This window comes from Equus caballus, chromosome 27, assembly GCF_041296265.1.
Source record: "Equus caballus isolate H_3958 breed thoroughbred chromosome 27, TB-T2T, whole genome shotgun sequence".
Taxonomy (NCBI): Eukaryota; Metazoa; Chordata; class Mammalia; order Perissodactyla; family Equidae; genus Equus; species Equus caballus.
In genome coordinates this window covers 56,767,904-56,791,008 of record NC_091710.1, presented here as the reverse complement: position 1 = coordinate 56,791,008, position 23,105 = coordinate 56,767,904, and the positions used below count along the sequence as shown (strand labels likewise).

The 23,105-nt window shown below is 44.8% G+C and overlaps 1 protein-coding gene across 14 annotated transcripts in view; it reads left to right on the top strand.

Moving 5' to 3' along the window:
* DLGAP2 (DLG associated protein 2) overlaps positions 1-23,105 on the top strand; it is an 823,185-nt gene that overhangs the window by 447,598 nt on the left and 352,482 nt on the right. For all 14 annotated transcript variants that reach the window (XM_070253515.1, XM_023630813.2, XM_070253523.1 and 11 more), the window contains one exon: positions 17,317-17,349. In XM_070253515.1, coding sequence (XP_070109616.1) covers positions 17,317-17,349 — 33 coding nt within the window. The remainder of the gene's footprint in view (positions 1-17,316; positions 17,350-23,105) is intronic.

Sequence of the window (23,105 nt, the reverse complement as noted above, 5' to 3'; positions counted from 1 at the left end):
GAGGAGCCCACATTAATTAATTCATTAATGAATGAATGAATGAATGGGTGGATGGGTTGAAACTTGTCCTGACACTCCAAGTATCATCTCCAGCATTCTCTCCTCTGAGGAGCCGTTCCTGATGTCCAGGAAACTCGGAGTTACTTCCCCATTTTTCACTTCCATTTATTGTCGTATTTATTTGGCTCACATGTCCATCTCCCTGTGGAATGATGCTCCCAGCATGCACCGTGGGGCCTGGAGCATCGTGCATGCTCAGAATATTTGTGTTAAATGAGTTCGGGGGGGAGTAATGAGTGGGAGGGCAGGCTGTAACCTCTGAAGCTCCTGCAAACACCTGCTGCTCATGTGCTGGGCTTCCCAAGGCGTCGGCCTGGTCCCCGGCAGAGCTTTCTTGGGGAGGAAACATGCTTTCCTCAGGTCTTCACATCTGTCTACTTACTACAAAATGTATGTATCCCTTTGTTTGCACACACACCATAAACCCAAACACTTGTGAGCTGTGGTCATCTCTTATGCTGAGCCCACCCAGGATTCGCACAAAGTCGTGAGGTGTGAGGGGCTGTAATTGGGGAGGGCAGGGGATCCGAAAAGGGTCCACTCTCAGGAGCTTTGACGTTGGGAAAAGCAGACTTGGGTTCGAATCCCAATCTGGACACTTGCTGGCCATGTGATTTTGAGAAAGTTCTTCAAATTTTCCTCCTTTAAAAGAAGAACACAAGTAAGGCCAGCCTGGTGGCATAGCCGTTAAGTTCATGCACTCCACTTTGGCAGCCCGGAGTTTGCAGGTTCGGATCCCAGGGGTAGACCTACATACCACTCGTCAAGCCTTGCTGAGGCAGCATCCCACATACAAAGTAGAAGAAGATGGGCACAGATGTTAGCTCAGGGCCAGTCTTCCTCAAGCAAAATGAGGAAAATTGGCACAGGTGTTAGCTCAGGGCCAATCTTCTTCACCAAAAAAAGAAAGAAAAAGAAGAACATGAGCATCTCATGGTCAGTGTGGCAGGAGGGCTACCTGGGCTGAGCGGACTCAGCAGGCACAGGTCTTGACCAGCACACCCATGGGTCTCCAGAGGCTGTGCCGTGAGGCTTGCATCTTCTGATTTGCTCATTAGTGCACTTGAAGAGATGTGCTCATTTGGTTGTCATGTTATTCATTGATTTTTACGTGCATCCCTGGTCTTTTCTGGAATGGTAGTTCTATCATTAATATTTCATGTTACTCATTTTCATTTCCTTTTCTTTTTCTTCTCCCTCCTGATAAAATGTGAAATCATTTATTTTCAATTTTCCTCTTGTTATTTAAATAAGTAGAATAACTGAATAACTCTTCAGATTTTCCCTTATGGTCCCTGCTATTTTCCTAATGGGATTTTAAAAAACCCACCCAGTGTTATTTTCCCCATACATCCCAGTCTGCCCACCACTGAGCCTCTCCATCCCATGGCCTTGGCTTTGATCACGCCCCGATTTTGCATGAGTCTCCTAAACAATCGATCACCTTACCTCTGGTCTTCTTTCCCTCAGGGACATCATCCACCCTGCCACCAGAGAACCTTTCTGAAGCCCGAATTTATTTACGTAACTCCCTCGCTTAAAGCCCCTTAATAGCTTCACTGTCCTATATGATTAAGTCCAACGCCTCAACAGTTCTGTTATTAAACAGATTGGTCAGTCCCTAGAATGTGGCCTGGACTAGCCTTCCCACCTCAAGCCCCCTTACCCCACCACAAATACTTTGAGCTTCAGATGTGCCCAGATGTTTGGATTCCCCTGTGTGCGGGAGGCCCTTTCGTGCCTCTGAGAATGTGATGCAGTTGTTGATGTATGTATATGCGCACATGGCTGTCTCGCTTCCAGTCAACTGAACTTTGTACTCCAATTCCTAGCCCAGTGTTGGACACACTAGATAGGTGCTTAAATAAATGTAGAATAAATGATGCATTTAAGCCATTTTTACTCAAAATCGTGCCATATTTACTGAGCATGTTTACAAAGGCTGTAGGTATATAGAAATATAATCTCCTGAGGGGGGAAGACAAAAAATTATAATAAAATTAAAGTATTATAAAAGAGATGCTATGGGGCCAGCCCCATGGCCAAGTGATTAAGTTTGCTCACTCCACTTCGGTGGCCCAGGTTTCGCTGGTTTGGATCCCGGCTGTGCACCTAGCACTGCTCATCAAGCCATGCTGAGGCAGCATCCCACATAGCAGAACTAGAAGGAACCACAACTAGAATATACAGCTATGTACTGGGGGGCTTTGGAGAGAAGAAAGAAAAACAAGAGATTCTATGAAAAAATAGAGGAGGGGCCTCTTAACTAATTACTAATTAAATCATTATGGAGCAATTAGAGCTGACTTTCTAAAAGGGTTGATATTTAAAATAAATCTTAAAGAATGAATAGGATTTCAACAGACAGTGCTTGAACAACTGAATATCCAAATGCAAAAGAATGAAATTGGTCCCATACCTCATACCGTATACAAAAAATTAACTCAAAATGGATCAAAGACTTAAATGTAAGGGCTAAAATTATCAAATAACATAAGCATAAATCTTCATGATCTTAGATTAAGTAATGGTTTCTTCACCAAAAGCACAAGTGACAAGGGGAAAAATACCAATTGAATTTCATTGAAATTAAAAATATTTGTGTTTCAGAGTTTACCATAAAGAAAATGAAAAGAAAACTTACAGAATAGGGAAAATTTTTACAAATCATATATGCAATAAAGGCTTGTATCTAGAAATTACAAAGAACTCCTACAACTCGTCATAAAAAAAGCAAATAAGCCAATAAAAGAATGAACAATGCACTTGAATAGACGTTTCTCCAAACAAGACATACAAATAGCCAATAAGCACATGAAAAGATGCTCAACATCACTAGACATCAGAGAAATGCAAATCAAAACCACAGTGAGACACCACTCACACCCATTAGGATGGCTGTCATCAAAGAGAAGGACAATAAGTGTTGGGAAGATTGTGGAGAAATTGGAACCCTCATGTACTACTGTGGGAATGGAAAGGGTGCGGCCATTTTGTAAAACAGTTTGGTATTTCCTCAAAATGTTAAACAGAGTTACCATATGATCAGAAATTCCATTCCTTGGTGTATATCCAAGAGAAATGAAACATATGTCCATTCAAAGACTTGTACAGGAATGTTTATAGAGGCATTGTTCCTAGTAGCCACAGTGCAAGAAACCTGGGTAACCAACAACCGAGGAATGGATAAATGAATTGTGGTCTATCCATAAAATGGAATGTTATTTGACAATCAAAAGGAAGGATGAACTGACACATGCTACAACCTGGATGGACCTTAAAAACATTTTGCTAAGTGAAGTCACATATTATAACCGCATATTATGGGATTCCATTTATGTGAAATGTGCAGAATAGGCGAATACAGAAATTAGATTAGTTATTGCCAGGGTTTGGGCACATGAGGGATGGGAGTTTCACTGCTAAAGAATTCGGGATGAAATTATTCTAAAGTTCATTGTGATGATGGTTGCACAAGTCTGAACATACTGAAACCATTTTATTGTACACTTTAAATGGGTGGATTATATGGTATATGAATGATATCTGAATAGAGCTGTTATTTAAAAAATCACTAAAAAAAAGAATGAGTCGCCATTTGCCACACAAAGAACAGCAGGAGGACCTACTTCATGCACAATTGCATGTGCAAAGACCCAGGGGACCAAAGAGCCTGGCTTGATGTGAGAGCACTGAGTGGTCTGGTGTGGCTCTGGTGTAACCTAGGGGAGGTGGGAAGAGGTACCTCTATTCCTTGCTGAGAGGTGAAGGCTCTAACATTTAGGACATGGACATATTGCAGGATCAGAGCAGGGGAGTAACAACACTTTTAACTTCCAAATTGAAATTTTATGTTGAGAATTCTTCCTGTTATGTATGTATTGTCAATGACCACCTTTCAGTTCAAATGAACACACTTGGCTTCCTAAATATCTTTAATTTGTTATGAACAGGATTCCTATATGTGTCTTCTAAACACTTTGTAATCACACCATAACATTTGGTCACTTTAAATGTTCAGGATGTGGATAATTGGCCCAAATAAAATTAAGAAATTAAGTAGAGAAACGAACCTAAAAATGGAAGAGTTCTAGAAACTTTCAGTCAAATCTAGAAATATATGAATAATTCTCCTACTAATCACAGTTATATTCAGGGAAATTAAAAGTTGACATGACGATGCTTTCAGATACATTAACTGGTTTTCAAATTTTCACCCCTCATCCTTCCTCTGACATTTCTTGTCTGTGGCTGCTGAAGGATCAGTGAACTTCTTGGCCCTGTTTCTCCTCAGCCCCTTTCACTGAGGGAACCATGCAGATCCTCTGAATTTGGGGATCGCTCAGGCTTTTCTTCATCAGGGTGCAAAATTAAATATGGCTTTAGGAGCCTATACTTTCAATCATTTCCAGGTTCTCAGAATTGGAGACAAGGCTTCCATTGTAGCTATGGTTGGCTCCAATTTAGAGTAATATTATATAAACTACCATAAGGCATTCTCTTTGAAAAATGAATTCAAGGTAAATTTAAAAACATTTCTAAAGATCCTATATACTTTTTCAGGTAGGTTTAACTGCCTTTCAAATTTATGCACTGCCTACAAGTGACAGAAATGGGAAAAAACTAGGTTATGATAGGCCAAAAAGTATAAAATACAAATTCAAGTAAAATTAAAGTTTGACAGCCACCACCTAGTGAATACTGCGTTAGCTTGAGCAGTGGAGTTCTTTCTCTACAGCCGTGTGAGTAATGAGCCCAGACTTGACAAATAAAGAGCAGCCTCTGTCCGTGGTGCTGAACACCGCCTCGCTTATCAACTCTTGTGAATCCTACTTTAATAAATGGATACCTCGCCAGGAACAAAGAGAGAGGCTTAAAAATAAGTGATATTTTGCTGACACTTTTGGAACAAACTAAGGACACACTGATGTCAGGGAAAGGATATTTGATACAAAAGGTTCTAGTGGAAATATTTATGGCTTAGGGAATTGAAAACGACCCTGGAGCAATCTTGGACCTGTCACTGCCTATGGGGCTCATGATGAGGCACGTGTCCTAGCTCTGCCTGCGTTGTCGCATCCTGCAGACTGTTCCCTACCTTTTGCATTTCGTACAAATGTCCTTTATTTTGATAATACTAAATTAGGTCAGGTCGCCTGAGGCTAATATTTATTTTCTGGGTGTGATTATCAGAAATAGGTATGGAATATGACTCAACATCTATTTTTAAAAACATTAATAAGAGTTTATGAGCACCTATGAACATGCCATTCTCCAGTGGAAGGACACACACTAAACACACATACACACTTCTGCGTCTGCGTGTCCATCTCTATCTTTGTGCCAGTGTGTGTGTGTAAGGCATATAGGTAGTAGAAGCGTGTATGTAATTATATATGTTTATTTATATATTTTGTATTTATACATAATATATGTGTCATACATGTGCATATATACTTACATATGTATATATATTTCTACAATTGGATCCCTATGGAAATATTAGTCCAGTGAATGACTAAATATTCAGGCGAATGTAGTTGGTATGGCACAAAATACATAAGGAGAGTCAACATTACAAAGTTAGATTGGTGATAGGAACTAATTATGGTACAATGTAAATCTTGCAGAGATTTCCTCTTCGGAGTGAAGTGGAGTCTTCATTTTCAAAGACTATGCTAATGCTAAAATCTACCTGGGCACAAGTGCCAGGAAAGGCCCAGCCTTGGCCTCAGGACACCCCCAAACTATAGGGGACACACCCAACTATACCACAGGCTAAAATGTAAAGAACCTCCTGACCCAAAGGGAAAAGTAGTAACTGGTTCTGCCTGGGCACTGTGGGAGCTGGTCCATCAGGAGTGTGTCCTGTGAGGCTGGTCGTCAAGAGGGGTGTGAGTACAAGGCATTAAGGAGGGCAGAGGTGACAGCGTGACCACTGTGGCATATCTGGCTTCCTAGGCTTTCAGATGTAGACAAGGTTGTGTGGTCTCTCAAATGACCCTCAGTCCTATCTGTGATTGCACCTGGCAGCTGGTCCATTTCCAAATCTCTTTCCAACATTCCCCTGTTCTCTCACTTGACTTCATCCAGTGTCCGATGCATTCCTCTAATATGGGACATAGCAGGTACTCGTGTCCTGCCTGGTTGAGATACTGAGAAACACACTGCATTTACTGCCAGCTGATGGATCCTGGTATTTACAATTATGTACATTTTGTGCATTTGGGTGATGAAACTCCTTATGGTGATAAGAATCTTGAGCATTCTGGATTTATCTGACACATGTTCATTGAGTATCTCTTCTGTGCCAGGAACTGTTTCAAATCTGGTGATAGAGGGGGGAACACACGCAACAAGATCTAGGCTCTCGTTATGTTTATGTTCTGTTGGATGGGGAAGAGATGAGTGACAAACCTTTAATCAAATGCACAGATAAATCAGTCATGAGATTTAGGCTGCACATGAAATAGGGTGATGAGACAGAGACTGGCAAGGAAAGGGTTTGTTCAGGATGAATTTCTCATTGCAGAGAATGGTGCCCCATGTTAAGATTTAGAGGAAGAATATTCTGGAGGGGAAGAGAAGATGCAAGTCCTGTCCCTTAGCTCATGTAGGAGTGACAAGTGCTGAGATCAGGAGGAGCTTGGGTCTGAGGGCACAGAGCGCTGTGGGCATCATTCAGGACTTCGGCTTTTTCTCCTAAATGTGATGGGAAGCCCCAAGAGGGCTTAAGAGGGGGCGTGGCATGGTCTGATTTATGCTTTAAAGTTGCCACGTTGGATGCTGGAGTGGAAACTAGGAGCAGCCAGGGGGCTCTGACAGCAGTGGAGGTGATGTTCAAGGGGTTGGCAGTGGAGATGGAGGGCAGTGAATGGATTCATGGTAGATTTTGGAGCTACAGTTTGAGATGACCAGCTGATTAATTGAATTCAGGAGGTATGGGAAAGAAAATAATCAAAAACTCCTTGTGTATTTTAGCCTTGATCAACTATGTGGATAGAGATGAGATGGTGAGGACTTAAGATGTGGACTACTGGAGTTCCCAAACATACCATCCAGACTGAGTGAAAACTGGTGCACCCAGATTTTCAGGGCACTGAAATTACTCTGTGTGATACTCTAATGGTGGATAAATGAATGGCATTATCCGTTTGTCCAAACCCATAGAATGTACAATGCAGAGTGCACTCTAATGTAAATTAGGGATTTTGTGTGGTTATGATGTGTCAACGTAGGTTCATCAGTTGTAACTAATGGACCATCTGGTAGGGGATGTTGATAACGGGGGAAGTTGTGCATGTGTGGGGGCAGGGGGTATATTGAAAATCTCTGTACCTTCTCCCAGTTTGGCTGTGAATCTAAAACTGCTCTTAAAAATAAGGTCTATACAAAACAAAACAAAAAACCAGTCCATCTGTCTTCACACTTTGAAGATTTAACTGATATGATTTGGATGACTCTTTGAGATTGGGTTTGAGCAACTGAATGGATAGTATGGCATTGTCAGGCTAGGGAAGTCACTAACGTGTTGTCATATCTGTGACGTAGTCATATATGCTTTTGCTGGCTCACATCAGTGGCAATGTTGAGGACTGTCTTAGTCAGCTCAGCCCGCTATAACAAAGTGCCAGAGACCGAGTGGCTTATAAACAACAGACATTAATTTTCTCACTTCTGGAGGCTGGAAGTCTGAGATCAGGATGCTCTCATGGTCGGTTCCTGGTGAGGGCCCCTTTTTCAGGTTGCAGGTGGCCACCTTCTCGTTGTGTCCTCACATGGCAGAAAGATGGACACGAGCCCCCTTAGGGTCTCTTTTTTAAGGCATTAACCCTGTCATGTGGGCTCCATCCCCAAGACCTAATCACCTCCCAAATGTCCCACTTCCTATCACCATCATGTTGGGGATTGATTTCTACATATGAATTTGGGGGAGTGCACAAACATTCAGTCCATAGCACATATGACCTAGCAATCCCACTTCTGAGTCTATATCCAAAAGAAATGAAAGCAGGGACTCTAACAGATACTTGTACACCCATGTTGATTACAATGTTACTTATGATAACTAAAAGGTGGAGCCACTCAAGTGTCCATGGATGAATGATAAAGAAAATGCAGTATATGCCTACAATGGAATATTATGCAACCTTAAAAAGGAAGGAAATTCTGATGCATGCTACAACACGGATGAACCTTGAAGACATTATGCTGAGTGAAATAACATTGGAGATTAGGATTTCAACGTATTAGTTTTGGTGGGACACAAACATTCAGTGCATTGCAAGGACCTCTTGGAAGATCTTCAGGAATGGTACATTAGGAGGCTGCGCTGTCCTGGGCAAGAACGAGAACTCAAAGAACAAGGGAAGTGGTGCTGTGCATGGAAAAGAGGGACTGTAAGTGGTCAGGAGTGAAAGCAGAGGACGTGGTTGAAGACAGGGAGAAAGCCAGGCACAGGAGATCTTCAAATACAGGAGACTGTGCGAAATGGTTTCTTTGCCAGCATGATGGATCTCAGGTGTCAGTGGACCCTATAGCATCAACAGGTCTATGAATCTGAGCTTGGGGAATGTCAGCGGCATAAACGGCTGGTAATTAAAGCCATGAAATTGAGTGAGATCACCCAAGGAGGCCATGAAAAGTGAGATAAGCAATGGACTGAGAACAGGACCCTAGGGATATCATCTTTTTAGGAGCGAGGTCCGTAATGTTGACTTGTGACATGGAAGAGACTGAACTGGGGCAGAGCCTTGGCAAACCAGAAATTAAGTTTAACACAAGCTTCCTTCATGCTGTTTCTGTGAGAATGGTTGATTTAATGGGAAAGACTGCTGTGTCCTTGCTTATTTTATTGATGGTGCGAAAGGACGCGGCAAGAACACCACAAGTTCAGAATTCTTGGGTTTCATGAAGGCATCTTGGGAGCAGTTGGGCACACCCAGAAATCAGTTTCTGGTCCTGATCGTTAACTTCCTATATGGCTGACCACAGGCAAGGACTTCATGTCCTTGGGCATCTCTTTCCCTGACTAAATGAAAGAAATAATAATGCTGGTTATTTACACACAGTTGTCATGAGAGTTAATAAGATTGGAGTCGTAAGCAGCATTGAATTTCATAGATAGAAATGGCATAAAATAGAGTAACCTATTGATTATTCACTGGTGAGCCATTTACCTTTTGGCTAACTTTTAGTCCCAGGCGCACTTCTGCCTGGCAAGTGAGCACATATTTGGGTTGAATAATAACGGGACCCTGTCTTCCCTCAGAGATTCCAATAAATTATTTAACTTTCTTAAGTCAAGCTTACTCTGAAGGTAGATCAGCTCCCCAGAAACATTCCAAAGTCAAATATGACATTTTGGGATTTGACAGCTGGGAAGGGGAGGAGAAGAGATGTAAATTCGCAGGTAACGTGACTCCGGATCAGCTCAGACGCTTCGTTCACACTGTGTGCTTGCTCCGACCACAGACGTGGAAAGGTCTCTGGAGCTCAGAGATGCTGGGGACATGGCAGATTTCTACCAGTACTTGTTGAAGGAAGGGAGTAAGAAAAGGATTCTCCAAGACGTTTGAGCGTCCGCCCATCAGCACTGATCATGAAAATTCAATTGTATATGTTATTATGGATCCTGAGGTGGTGCCCATGACCAGCAAACCGCAGCTTCCAGACAAGAGAAGACAACATCGTCTCATCTATTCGTCCATGGATTTTATTTCGATTCCCTATGCCTCATTGCTTTATTAAAGCTATTGATTTCTGGGTTTGTCTTCACATTTTTTAATTTTATTAAAACAAACTCATTAGAATTCTGTTGGCATGCAATTATTTGATTGAATGCCCTGTCCTACTCTCTGTGTCAATGAACAGTGGAGCACGCTTGCAGTCAGCACGTTTCCCAGCTGGTTAGTTTCCGATGTGGTTTCTCCATGTGCTTCTTAACTATTGAAGAACCTAAATACAACACTCTACCCTTTCCTGCTATTGTGCATTTCTGGCATGTAGATTGACAGGTAAGAAAGAGATTGCACGTAACGATCTGCTTGAGGGAATTATTTTGAAAACGGTTAGAAACAAAACTTGCATAATTTCTTCCCCAGACATTTAAGTTAATTCCTTTCCCAAAAGGGCCATTCCCTATCTGGACAACTCCTAACCCTTCTTCAAAGCCCGGGTCACTCTTGCTGACCCCCTAGGAGCCAGCTTCACCAGGGGCTGCACGGGCGTCTAGAACACACTTCGTCTCTCTCTGTCATAGTGCTTACTGTGTTGACTGGTTCTTCTCATTAGTGTCTGCCGATGTGAGATGATTCTTACCTTTATAAACTAATAGTCAGTGAGAATTCTTTTTAAATTGCTAAATCTGGTGACTGATCAGCGTGCTAGGTTTGGGGATAAGGCATTTACATGATTGTCTCATTTACTTTTGAAACAATTGTAGGTGTAGAATCTGTTAGTCTCCCTGGATGGTAAAATTGTGTCCTGTTTATTTTGAAATTGGAACAAAGACAAGCTCAGATGATGGTAATGTTAACAGGTAATATTTAAGGACTGACTTTGTGCCAGGAATATTTTTTCTTTTATACTTAAGCTATTTGCATTTGTTAATGTTTTTCAGATTGGAAATTAGCATATGTCCACTGAGAGTTTCACTCTCATTCTTCTCTCCCTACCTAACCCGTACAGCAACCACTCCTGTCATCACACTTCCTTCCTTAGAAATAACTTCTGATAGAAATCTACAGTTTATCATTCCAGGCTTTCTATGCATTTATAAATACACAGCACCAGTATGTCATAATATAGTATTATCAGTGCATATCTTCCAGCATAGTGCCTGGCACACAATAGGATCCCTATAAATATTTATTGAATAAATATTAAAGAATACACTTTCCAAAGTGGAAATGAGATGCAATGTTCTACCTTTTCTCTTTCTCTTTATTTTCAAACGATTGAGATTTTTCCATTTTAGCACATAAGATTTCATAGTATCAACAAATGATGATTTATTTAAGCATTCCTCAGTTGCTGAACAGTCAGGTTACTTGAGCTATTATATCAAGTGATGTTCTGATGCAGTCATGTCTTCGTATACTCACGCTGTGATGTGTCCTGTATTGTCATGTAGTTGTGCTGTCCTATAGTCATATTTTAAGTAGTCATGTTGTCATATGGCCATTGCCATGTTATAATGTAGTCATATTATCCATGATATCATATAGTCATGTTATCATAAAGTGACGTTCAAATAACCGTGTTGTCCTATAGCTGTGCCGTCATATTGTCACATGTCATCTATTGTCATTGCAGCCATTTTGTCATGTCATGTTTTTCATGTTGTCATATGTCATGTATGACCATATAATCATGCCACTTGCCATACAGTCATGTTGTCACATGTTGTGTGATGTCGTGTAGTCATGTTGTCACCTGTCATGTCTTGTTATACTGCCATGTGTTATGCTGTCAGGTCATGTCATGTTTTGTCATGCAGTCGTGTTGTCATGTTTTGTCATGTGGTCGTGTTGTCACATGCATTATATTGCCATAGAGTCATGTTGTCACATGTCATGTCTTATGTAGATGCCTTGTCACATGTCATAATGCAGATTCATTGTCTCATGCCATGTGTTGTCATGCAGTCACATGTCATGAGTTGTCATGCAGGTGTGTTGTCACATGTCATGTATTGTCATGCAGTCACATGTCATTTGTTGTGCAGATGTGTCATCATATGCCAGGTGTCATGTGTTTTCAAGCAGTCACATGTCATGAGTTGTCATGCAGTCATGTGTCATGTGTTTTCTTGCTGTCACATGTCAGGTGTTGTCATGCAGACATGTCATCACATGTCATGTGTTTTCACGCAGTCACATGTCATGTGTTTTCATGCAGTCATGTGCCATGTGTTTTCTTGCCGTCACATGCCATGTGTTTTCATGCAGTCACCTGTCATGTGTAGTGATGTGTTGTATGTTGTCATGCAGTCATGTGCCATGCGTTTTGTGCAGTCACATGTCATGTGTTGTCATGTGGTCGCATGCCATGTGTTTTCATGAAGTCACGCATCATGTGTTTTCATGCAGTCACATGCCATGTGTTGTCATGTGTTTCCATGCAGACACGTGTCATGTGTTGTCATGTGGCCACATATTGTCATGGAGACGTGTCGTCACATGTCATGTGTTTTCATGCAGTCACGTGTCATGTGTTGTTGTGCAGTCATGTTGTCTCACGTCATGTATTGTCACATAGTCATCGCGTCATCCAGTCGTGTTATATGGCCTCCAGTGCTTGGATGAGGGAGCGCCTGCTCACAGGCTCTTTGCAGAGGGTCGTATTTTCATGTTCTTCACTTGGCTGAGATGTGCTGACAGTCGCAGTGGTGCCTTGGTCCTGTGGTTTCCGGCAGGTCTGACCAGCTCTCCACCTCCCATTCAAAAGCTGTCTTGATGTTTTGCCTCCAGTGGCTCTTAATGTGGAGCATTTCTCAGCGATGAGCACAAGGAAGCATCCTGCAGCTTGCTTTGAGACTCAGGAGAGGAAGGGCATAAGCGGTGTTCTCTCGCCCCGATTAGTCGCTGCCCCGCTGGAGGGAGGCAGAGGAGGACGTGGGAAGTGGCAAATTAATGCACTTGGCACAGCAGCCCAATGCCAGCCTTCTGAGCCCAGTCTCCTCTGCCAGCCCCCCAGCTCCCAGCCTCCCCTGCTGCCCCCTTCTCTGCCCAGCCCACAGCACGTGCCTCTCACCCTCAGTGCCCGTCCTGGCCGAGCGAGCCCGTCTCTGCTCTGCAGAATGAACATTGATGCTTTTTGCCTTGAGGAAAGTGATGTCCTGTTCTCAGTGATCTTGAAATGGGCCTTGCCAGGAGATCTGGCAGCGTTAGCACGGTCTGTGTCTGTGTCACCTGAGCTTGGCTGCTGGAGCTTCTGTGTGCAAGTCAGCTGTTTGCTGCCAGGGGCTCCCTGGAGGCTGCCCCAGCGGCCTCGGCGTCTCCTTCACCTGCATCAGCTTCACCCCACACCCAGTGGGTCACATAGGCTGGAGGGAGGGGACATCATTATGCTCAAATAGGAGAGAAGATGAGAGAGAGACGCCGTGTGTGTGCATTGCTTCACTTACAGGCTGAAAGCCGCTGCTCTAAAAATATATGCATAAATTTAGAGTAACGTCCGTAGACAGAATACTTCATGGATTCACACCGGAGATGCCACAGTTCCCTCTTTTCTGGGAGACTAAAACAGGATGCACGCCCCATGCCAGTGAGAAAGCAGGCGGGCTCTCACCCTCCGTGTTTCAGAGCTTGGCGAACAAGCTGATTCTCGCGGGGCTGCGTCTGGTGCAGGTAGGGATCGCATGTACACGAAGTCATCAGGAAGATTTCTCTACCTTGTGTCAATTAGCATAAATTAGTGTAGTCTTCTCCTAATCTAAATGAGACTCTGCACTAATGATGATGAATCCACAGTGTATCAAGTTTAATTCCCTTCTACATTGTGACTATTTCTTTAATGGGTGTTCCTCGGGGAAGAACGCGATAGAGTAGATCGGATGTTGTCACGCCGCATCCCACGGGAAGCGCACCTTTCCTTGTAATGAACTCCAGGATGTGAGGAAGGCCGGCGCCCAGGCTGGGGGGGCCGCTGGGGGACCTGAAGGCAGGAGCCGACTTCTCCTGCCTTAGAAACTCCTGGGGACCAGAACTATCATTGACTGAGCCCAGCCTAGCGCCAGGCCCTGTGAGAGTTAAATACGCTTAATTCCACTTATTACCAGCAATGGCTCAACTTCCCCTTTGAGGTGAGGATTCGATGGGAAACCAAGGCTGAGAGGTTCACTGCCTTCCAACGGCCGGGCGTCCCCGAGGCCACTGCCAGCCAGCGTGGAAACCCTGAGTGAATGGCAGCGTCTTCCCTCCGGGGCATTAAGCCTGACACTCTGTGTGAACTAGTCACTTGTAGTAAATCATGAGTGAAGTGAAGCGCCATCAGCTGCCCAGCTTCTGCTCCAGACTCTCAGGCTCACGTGAGCCCAGAACAGGGCTGGAGGAAAGGGCTTCACTGCTAGACGCCACCCGATATTGCGGATTTCATGGCGTCAACGTCGGCATCAGCATCTACCCTCTCACTCAGGCCCTGCCTTCCTCCGTCCCCAGACCACGCTGTTCTCCTCTCAGGTCTGCTCCCTCCTCCCTGTCCACGTTGACAGCTTTGTCGTGGGGACCAGTGACTCTGTCCTTTTGCCTGGCCCTCCCTGTGGCAAGCGAAGCTCCTGGAAAGAAGGACTATGGCAGCATCTCCTGGATTACCGACATACGCTGATGGCTCCTTACCTTTCAGGAGAAATGAGCCCCCAGAGCCCCTCCATGACCCACGCCCCACGCCTCGCTCGCCTGTGGCCCATCCCTCACCATCGTGTGAACCTCGATGTCCTGCTCCCTCCGGCTCCTGGCCTCTCCTGCTGCTTCCCGCATCCAGTGCCTCGTGATTTGGGCCTTTGTGCCCATGTCCCCCTCCTTGGGACGCGCCGGCGCGTCCCCTACAGAGAAAACCGGGTGACATTCCTCCGCCCCGCACCATCACACGTGCTGTGAAACTCACAGTTTGCCGGCTGTTCTTTTTTCCGAGTCTGTGCTGCTTCTTCATTGAGCAGCCCTTCCATCCAGCCGTCCTCATGTTTAACCACGAGCTCCTCTTCCAGAGGCCGCCAGCCTCTCTGCGGGTTTTCTAAACCAAGGAATGGCGTCATTCACGTGTTTCCATTCACACGACCCAGGACGGTCCTGGGAGGATAACTGAGGTCGTCGCACGAGCGGGAGTTTTAAGTGACGTGTTAGCTCGGTGAGGGGTCTGAGCATCAGTGTTTATGCAAACATCGCACACAGTGCTCAACACAATGCAGAGATTCCAGGAAGGTCGTTTCCGGGAATGAGTGTTCTTCTTTAAATCAATTTTTGTTTTTCTGACTGTGGCTTCTTTCCTGGGAGCCTCTGGCCGGCAGCCCTTCCTAGGAAAACGAAGAGTCTCTCAGATTTCTGGTGGGAAAGTCTGGTGGCCGGGCGGGTGCACGGCGCTGTCTGCTGGTCTCAGCTCCCCGGTCCTGCACCCAGCAAGGCCCCTCCTGTGTGTCGTCTGTGGTCCGCGCCTCTTTCCTCCCTGGGGATAGGTCTGAGTCAGTCGGGTATCACGCACTGTTCTCTGCTGCCTCTGCCCCCACAGGTCTGTGGGAGCACGGAGATGGCGCTGTGCCTTCTGCACGCAGATCAGGGCAGGGAGCCGGCCTTCGAGGCTCCCGGGAGGCTGAGCCGCCGTCTGCACCCCTTTTCCATTGTCTGCAGATCGCAGGAGGGGGTGGCGTGTGTGCTCCTGGTTCTCTCGGCCCCTGAGGGCCGGCTGCAGCTAAGACAGGTGCCCAGATGGATGGCCTCCCGCCTATGCCGCCGCCCACGCCCCGACCCCCTGGACTCCACTCCCACGAGGCGTGACTGTGTTTGCAGACTTTGCACATAGGTGGTGTCAGAAATGAGCAAAACCCGCTGTGTGCCTGGCTGTTGTCTCTCGCCTTTGAGACTCTGGGCTCCCCGCCTTCCAGGTCCCCCCATCTTGTCATGAAGAGTCCTTTAGCTCTGGGCTCAGAGCTGTGTATGTCAGAAGGCGCCTACATCGTGGTTCCTGCCCTTGGGCCCCACAAGGGGCAGTGCCTTGGAGACGGTGACCTCGTCAGGGGCCCTCCCCCTCCACCCACCTCCATGCAGGGCAAGGAGCAGCCCAGGGACCCATGATCCCTGACAGGAATCGTCCCACCTCCCAGAAGTCAGAGTTGAGAGTTAGTTTCAGTGTGAAGAACGATTTGACTTTCTCTGGCACTTCCCTCAGAACCCATCTGCCCTCCCACCCCACACACTTTCTGATCAAGGTCGGGCAGGATGGTCCTAGATTTCTCACTGTCCCCTGCCTTGATCAACTGCCCTCCGTTTGTGTCCCTGGCCTGCTGTGACGTGTGTGTCCCTGGCCTGCTGTGACGTGTGTGTCCCTGGCCTGCTGTGACGTGTGTGTCCCTGGCCTGCTGTGACGTGTGTGTCCCTGGCCTGCTGTGACGTGTGTGTCCCTGGCCTGCCGTGACGTGTGTGTCCCTGGCCTGCTGTGACATGTGTGTCCCTGGCCTGCTGTGATGTGTGTGTCCCTGGCCTGCTGTGACGTGTGTGTCCCTGGCCTGCCGTGACGTGTGTGTCCCTGGCCTGCTGTGACTGACTCGCCTTTACCAGCCCGTCCTCCAGCAGACTCTGCCTTTGTCGCCTGCCTCTCTGCCCCTACTCAAGCCGTCCTTTGACTTGGGGTGTTCCTGTCCCATGTCTCTGTCTGTTGAAATCGTACTTATCTGTTAAGATTCAGTCCACATGGCATGTCCTCTGTGAACCCTTTGCTGCCCCCAAAGACAGAAGCTTGTGCTTGCCTCTTTGCAGCTGGCGAGGAAGGAAGCTGTGTTCTGCTCACTCTCCTCTCCCCGTCCCCACACGGGGATGTCACCATCCCCACATTAGACCTGAAGGGCTCAGTCAGTTGCCCAGAGTCACTCAGGAAAGTGGACAATGGCTGACTTTGGTCTACTGGCCCCAAAGTCTGAATCCCCTCCCCTCAGGAACCATATCTTAGAGTAATTTGCAGTTCAATTCACTTTGTGTGTGTGTGTGTGTTACGATTTTCTGATATAATTACATGCCGTGATCCCTGAGCATCTTGATCTGTTCTATTCGAGGCGTCACGCAAACTCCTGGGCCTGTTACTGAGAACTCAGCCAATATTTTCAGGTTTTAGTGTTTTTACTCAAATATAATATTACACTTTTGCTCATGATTATTTGTGTCTGAAAGAAGATATAACAGTAATTAAAGTAAAGGTTTAGATATTAAAATTAAGTGCTAAAGTAGTCTTATTTCAGCGAAGTAACTTGTCCGTGTTGAGACATATACAGTTATGAAAATATGTTGAACGTGTGCGTGTGCATGAGACAAAGAGAAATTGTCTTAACAAGATGTAATATATGAAATATTTGCCAGTGGTGGCTTTTTAAAAATAAAGTAGCTTGGGTCAAGGTCAGAACCAGTGTTGTTTATTGAGATGCTGTAACTCCGGTTCAGCAGAATTGTATCATCTTTCAAGCCACAGTTGTGCTACTGTTGTCGATGAGTCTCTAATGTATAACTGGATGTCCTGGGAGTAACGGCCTCTCTGTCTCTTCTCTGTTTGCAGAGTCGCAGTGCACCCTCTGCGGGGAGCCGGAAGGTGAGTGTGCTCTGCCTTGCTCACACCTGCCCCAGGTGGGCCGGGTGGGGATACGGTGATGGCGCATGTGTTGTGTTCGATGGTGACGGAGAGCTGAGCAGCATATCGGAGAGTGCGTAAAAGTCGAAATCTTGTTCTTTGTGGTGTTTGATGGAAAAGTGAACAAAGTAAACAGACCCGTGCACAGGATGAGCGTCAGGCCAGGGAGTTAATGTCTAAAGGGAAATGGACATCACAACCAATGGCAACACTTTCTCTTTTTTTGTTTGTTTGGGATTTAGAAATTTTAGTCAGTTTTCTCCAGATAATAAATGCCAATATTAGAAATACGTATTTATTGGCTTTAAATATATTAGCTAAAAATGCTGACGAACCTCACATGAAATAAAACCTCACAGAACTCTTCCTTATTATTGATGCTAAAGCTGAGAGGGGTGGGTAGGAAACTTTGTTAACAGCCTGTTATCATCGGAATCTCAGCTGAACTTTTTAAGTCTAAAATACTTTAAAAGTGGAGCCCCTGCGTAGATTGTTTGTTAACTGTGTTCTAAAATAGGGAAAGCCAAAATGTGTGTCGTATTTTTCAGTGTGGTAATGAGAAGGAACAGAGGAACCTGATGAACAGCCCATCACTGTTAGCGGGGCCTCTGAAATAACCAGAGTTTCGATGTTGGAGTCTGCTTTTAGCAGAAAGAAGCCAACTGGTTAGAAGACCAGTCAGCCTCAGGGAGCTGTGAGACAGGCTGACCCCAGAATATGATGTGGGGTCAGAACAGCCCACCCAATTCTCGTCTCAGCACAGTGAGGGACTATGGCCAAGGACCCCAAAGTGCCAGAATAAGAAAGACTCTAATATACGCACTGCGCCATGCACTCTTAACCACCATCCCTGGAAGGAGTTTTACCCAGGAGTTGAAAACAAGAAGTGACTCTAGGGTTAGCCTGGAAATTCCATCCAACACTGTTTGCTCAGTTTTGCGGTTCTCTGAGTTATGATGACCAAGTTCGGAACTGTTCCCATGTGTGTAAGGAAACACAAGGCATAGATGTGACCATGAGGAAGGCAGTCACTTGTGTTTAAAGTCTTGAGCTTCACCGGGATGTAAGCCATGAGACTCTGGACCCCTGGTATTTCCAGGGCCAGAAGCATTGTTGCGTTTCATGGTCCTTGTTGGGATGACTGTTCCAGGAGACCATTGAGAGAGGTTTCGTGTGGGGCTGCCTCGTGCGGATGCCCACGGGCCTCTCCTCGCTGTGCCCAGGGTGGCGAGGTGGCTGATGAGGTTCTCCAGCGTGTCTTGTGTCCTCAGGCATTTGGTAGTTTTATTATTTCTTCTCATTACAACTTTTCATTGTCGTTCCCACGCCGGGACCATGCATGTCATGCTTGCCTTCCTGTTTAATTCTCTTTGTCCTCCCCACACACACACTTTTTATGGAAAGTTTTCAGTGTGCTGCGTATCCTAGAGAATTGTGAAATGTCAACATCTCGTAACTTGGGGCTTGTCCGAATTGCATCACCTTTTTCTCGTCCACTCGTTTCTGTTGACAAATGTCTGTTTTCTGCGAAGGCCGTATAGATCGTGTGGATTATGGTTTTCAGCTGTTTGCTGCCTCGTGCTGCCATAAAAGCAGGTTTTGATCCACCAAGTCAGTCCCACACATGCTGTGAGGCGAGGCCTGGTTGAGTCAAGGCCGGGGGGTCGCCTCAGGAGCACCTGCTCATGGGTGGCTGTGTCTGTTTCTGTGACATCCACAGTGGTGGGCTGGACTCCAGGTGGACCCGAGGTCTCCCAGGCTGACCTCCATGGCCTCAGCAGCCTTCAACATGGTGAGAAGGGGTCAGGTCCTCCTGCCCCCAAGGGTCCTGGCCCCGTGTTGGAGCCTCTTGACCCCACCACCCTCAGACGGCAGACCAGCGTCTGCCCAACCTGGACGATCTCAGGTGTGCTGTCCCTCCAGTCACCTGCCTTGTCCAACTTCCACATCACAGATACAGTCAACCCACACCACAGGGGCAAGGAAGGGTTAGGGAGAAGCTCAGGCTGCAGCCACTTGACCGTCATGGGCTGTGGTGATGGGGCAATGGTGGCTCTGACCGCTGTTCTCTCCTCCGCTCCACTGTGATGTGACACTCTGCAGCCATTTCAGGTTTCAGATCTGCACGTGGACTCGCTCCAAATCAGGGAAGGCAGGGAAGACTTGATGGCATGGTCTCAGCTGTGCTTTATTTTTTGCAAAGCACGATCACATGAATATTCATACATTTTTAAATCATTTAAGTAATTAGTCTAAGTGAGAGCTGGCTGGGTGCAGCGAGCAGAATCTGAAATCAGCCTTTTTGTTCAGTAATTTCTTCGGCAGCTTCTATCAGTTAACTGGTAAACGCCGTTGCACAGAAGGGATCAGAGCCAGAGGCTGGCGACAGAATGTGCAGCTCAGGTCCGGGTGCCTTGTGCTCCTGGCATCCAGAAGGTTACGGCATCCAGTCATGGAGCTCCTCTCTTTCTTGTCAGAAAGCTGTTAACAGTCTTTCACCGCTAAACCAGTGAAGTGGGAAACACCTATTTGCATTCTAATGATTAGTTCTCTGGGAGATGGCTGGGTCTTTGGATCAGATTGAATAATTACCATTATCTCCTATGATAATATCCGTCACACTGAAGAGACGAGGCACCAAGTTTACAGCATGCTAAAGACCTCAGAATTCAAAGGCTGTGGATCCCTAGGATGATGTGGCCTGTTTTTCAGAGAACTTAAATTTTAATTGTATATAAAATGTAGATCATAATTTCAGTATGCAAATTGCTTACACTTTCTGCATTGCAAGGTTTCTGAAATTTGGGTGACTAAGCTTTTATGAGATGAGAACGTTTAATGGAATTTATTGTTATTTGTCAGTATCTTTCTTCTTGCCAATACAGACAATTCAACTCTGAGTGCTTGAAAGAGAGGGCTGCATGGAGGTGGAGGAGTATTTAGTTAATCAGATCCATCATGCCATTGGCAGGGTTACAGTGACCATCGTGTTTGCTGTGCTAGAGACCTATCCTAAAAAAAACTAAATTTACTGAGAACAATGCCATTTATTAAAATAGTTTGCTATTTTAAAATAGTGAGACTGTCTCAATTTGTATCATTTTCCCTAGTGGTTCCTGTTTAGACATTGGAAGTAACTGGATACTATATAGCAAGAAGACTACTTTGTTGGTTTATCTTGACATTGCAAACATCCCTGAAGGTTTGGTATGATATAACCCATCAATTTAATATGGGAAAATAATTGAAGAGTATATGATCCTTTCCAAACTGTGTTGACAGATACAGGATACTACTTGCTTTTTAACAAGACCATAGGGAAAATTATGGATGTTGGGTGGGACCACAGATGTCAGTTCATGGATTTCTCTGTTCATTTACATTTTTATGGTTCAATTTGCCCTCCTAGCAAATAGATTTTCTGATATGGGAAGATGAATAGTGATGCCTGGCAGAGTTTAGGAGAACATACTTGAAATCCGCCTCAGTGTAGTAGCAATGCTTTACATCTATGTTATTTAACCCAATTTAAATTAAGAAATAAAATAAGATATAATGATATAACTTTGGCATAAAGGAATATGCTTCAAAAATGTTAGGATGGATTTTAGCGTGAAAGATTTTTTCAGCAATAGAGGCCTCAAGATTATAACTTCAAAAGCAGGGGACCATTTGTGGTGACATAAATATACAGTAGATTATTTGGAAAATGTTGTTTGTAGAAATTTCAGTCCAAAAGCAAAATTTCTAAATCTGGTATTTTTTTTCCACTTTGATCATTTAAAAACACAAAGTTCATACTGCTGTTGGAATTTTGGACAGACAGACTCTTGTATTTTACTACAAATAGAAGGAACCAAGACTATCTCTACTCCTTCATAGCTCAGGAGTAAGGAAAAGTGGAGAATTTTTTCCCTGTATTTAGTAGCATTATGTTCTTGATTTTTTAATACAAATATTCGAGATTTTCCCTACAAATGACTCTAAACGATAGAAAATTTCCACACTATTTTTGTACCTTAATTGAATATGTGTCATCCTGAGATTGTAAGACCTCTCAACAACTGGGGGGAAATAATAAGGTTGCCTTTTGAAAACTGGGCATCAAAGGATTTATAAAGAAGCATTTCTCTCCCACCTCCCGGCTCTCATCGCTGCCCCCGTCCGTGGAAGTGGAGGGCGTCACCTTTTCGAATATAACTGCTGCCCCTCTCATTTGGAGATCTTACCTCTTTAATTGTATGCTTTGGATAAAAATGGGCTTTTCTGATTGCTATTCTTGGATGGTTAGTGGAAGATAACCAGCATTTATTAAGTTCTCAACATGTGCCAGGCTCTCTAGAAAAAATTAGTGTTGCTTAGGAACTAAAGAATTCAGCTAATTTTTGAGAGAAAACAGAATTCCGCTCCAGCCAATCTGTCTTCTAGGACCATTGAAATGGTTAGTGTTTTAGTGGAAATCAGAAAACATAGTCTAGGGTAAGAGAGAGGGTACGTTCCTCATGGAAGTCTGTGATGGAGGATGTCAGAGGCATAGAGGACTGAGACGATGCAGAGACCCTGCCCCATCCCCTCGATAAGCACACAACTCGCTGTATAATATAGATCAAGTTTTCCTTTCAATGTATAGTGGAGTTTGAATGAAAGAAAGAAAGGGCATCCCCTAGGTCCCAAGAATTCAGGATTTTAACCAGAGGATAGGCATGAATCAAGGTTGCAGTAGCCCATGAGAAATACGGCCCAGCAGGGACATGAGGATGTGGTGGTGCTCTAACACGGGCAGGTGAGAGATGTGGCTGGAACTGAACCCCGGAATGAAACCTGAATCGCAACCAGTTTCTCCATTTGTGAGAAAAGGACTAGACAGCACTGGCCCAAGAAAGTACAAAGCAAGCTTACCACATTTCCAGGGTCATGGGTGGAATACGAAGTCACCAACAAGAAATGCACACTCCAGGCACGGAGGTGAGATCTGAATTTCCACACCTGTGTGTTGCATAAGGACCACATGGTTGAATTAATGTGAAAATTATTACAGAATCTGTTATGATTCTGTCAGAACCTGAGGGCTGTGGCAGAATCAAAATCACAAATTATCTACAGAAACTTTGACAACACAGGACTCATGGGGCTCCCCCTCCACTAAAAATAGCTAACCCCTACTTTATAGAAACATGCTGTAAAGGATTGTAACCCATATAAAGACACTTAAGAGAGGTGAGAAGATGCGATGGCAGGGTGAACAACCAAAGTGAAGAAATAGCAGACCTGTACAGACATTGGGTGGTTTTAAAATTATTAAATAGACTTTCAAAAGGAAAAGGCACCATAATAAGAGAGCTATCTAGTATGAAAAAAGACAGATTAAAAAACACACAGAATAGCTAGCAACAAGAAATGTCATTTAAGTTCACTACCGTGTCCATATGGTATCAGGTGGATTAGAGAGAGCTGGAAAGAGAATGTGCAAACTAGAAAATAGATACAAGGAAATCACCTAGAGTGTTGAATGAAACCATAAAGGGTAATATGAAACAAGAGTTCAGATGCAGGGGACATGGCTTTAGAAACACAAACACATGTCCAGAATTAAATGAGAAATTAAAGAGAATGAAGAGAATAGAGGAGAGGCTTTACTCAAAGAAATAAAGGCTGGGGATTTTCCAAGAACTGAAGAAATTTGTTGTGTCTCTTTCATCTAAAGACTCCTAGTGCTG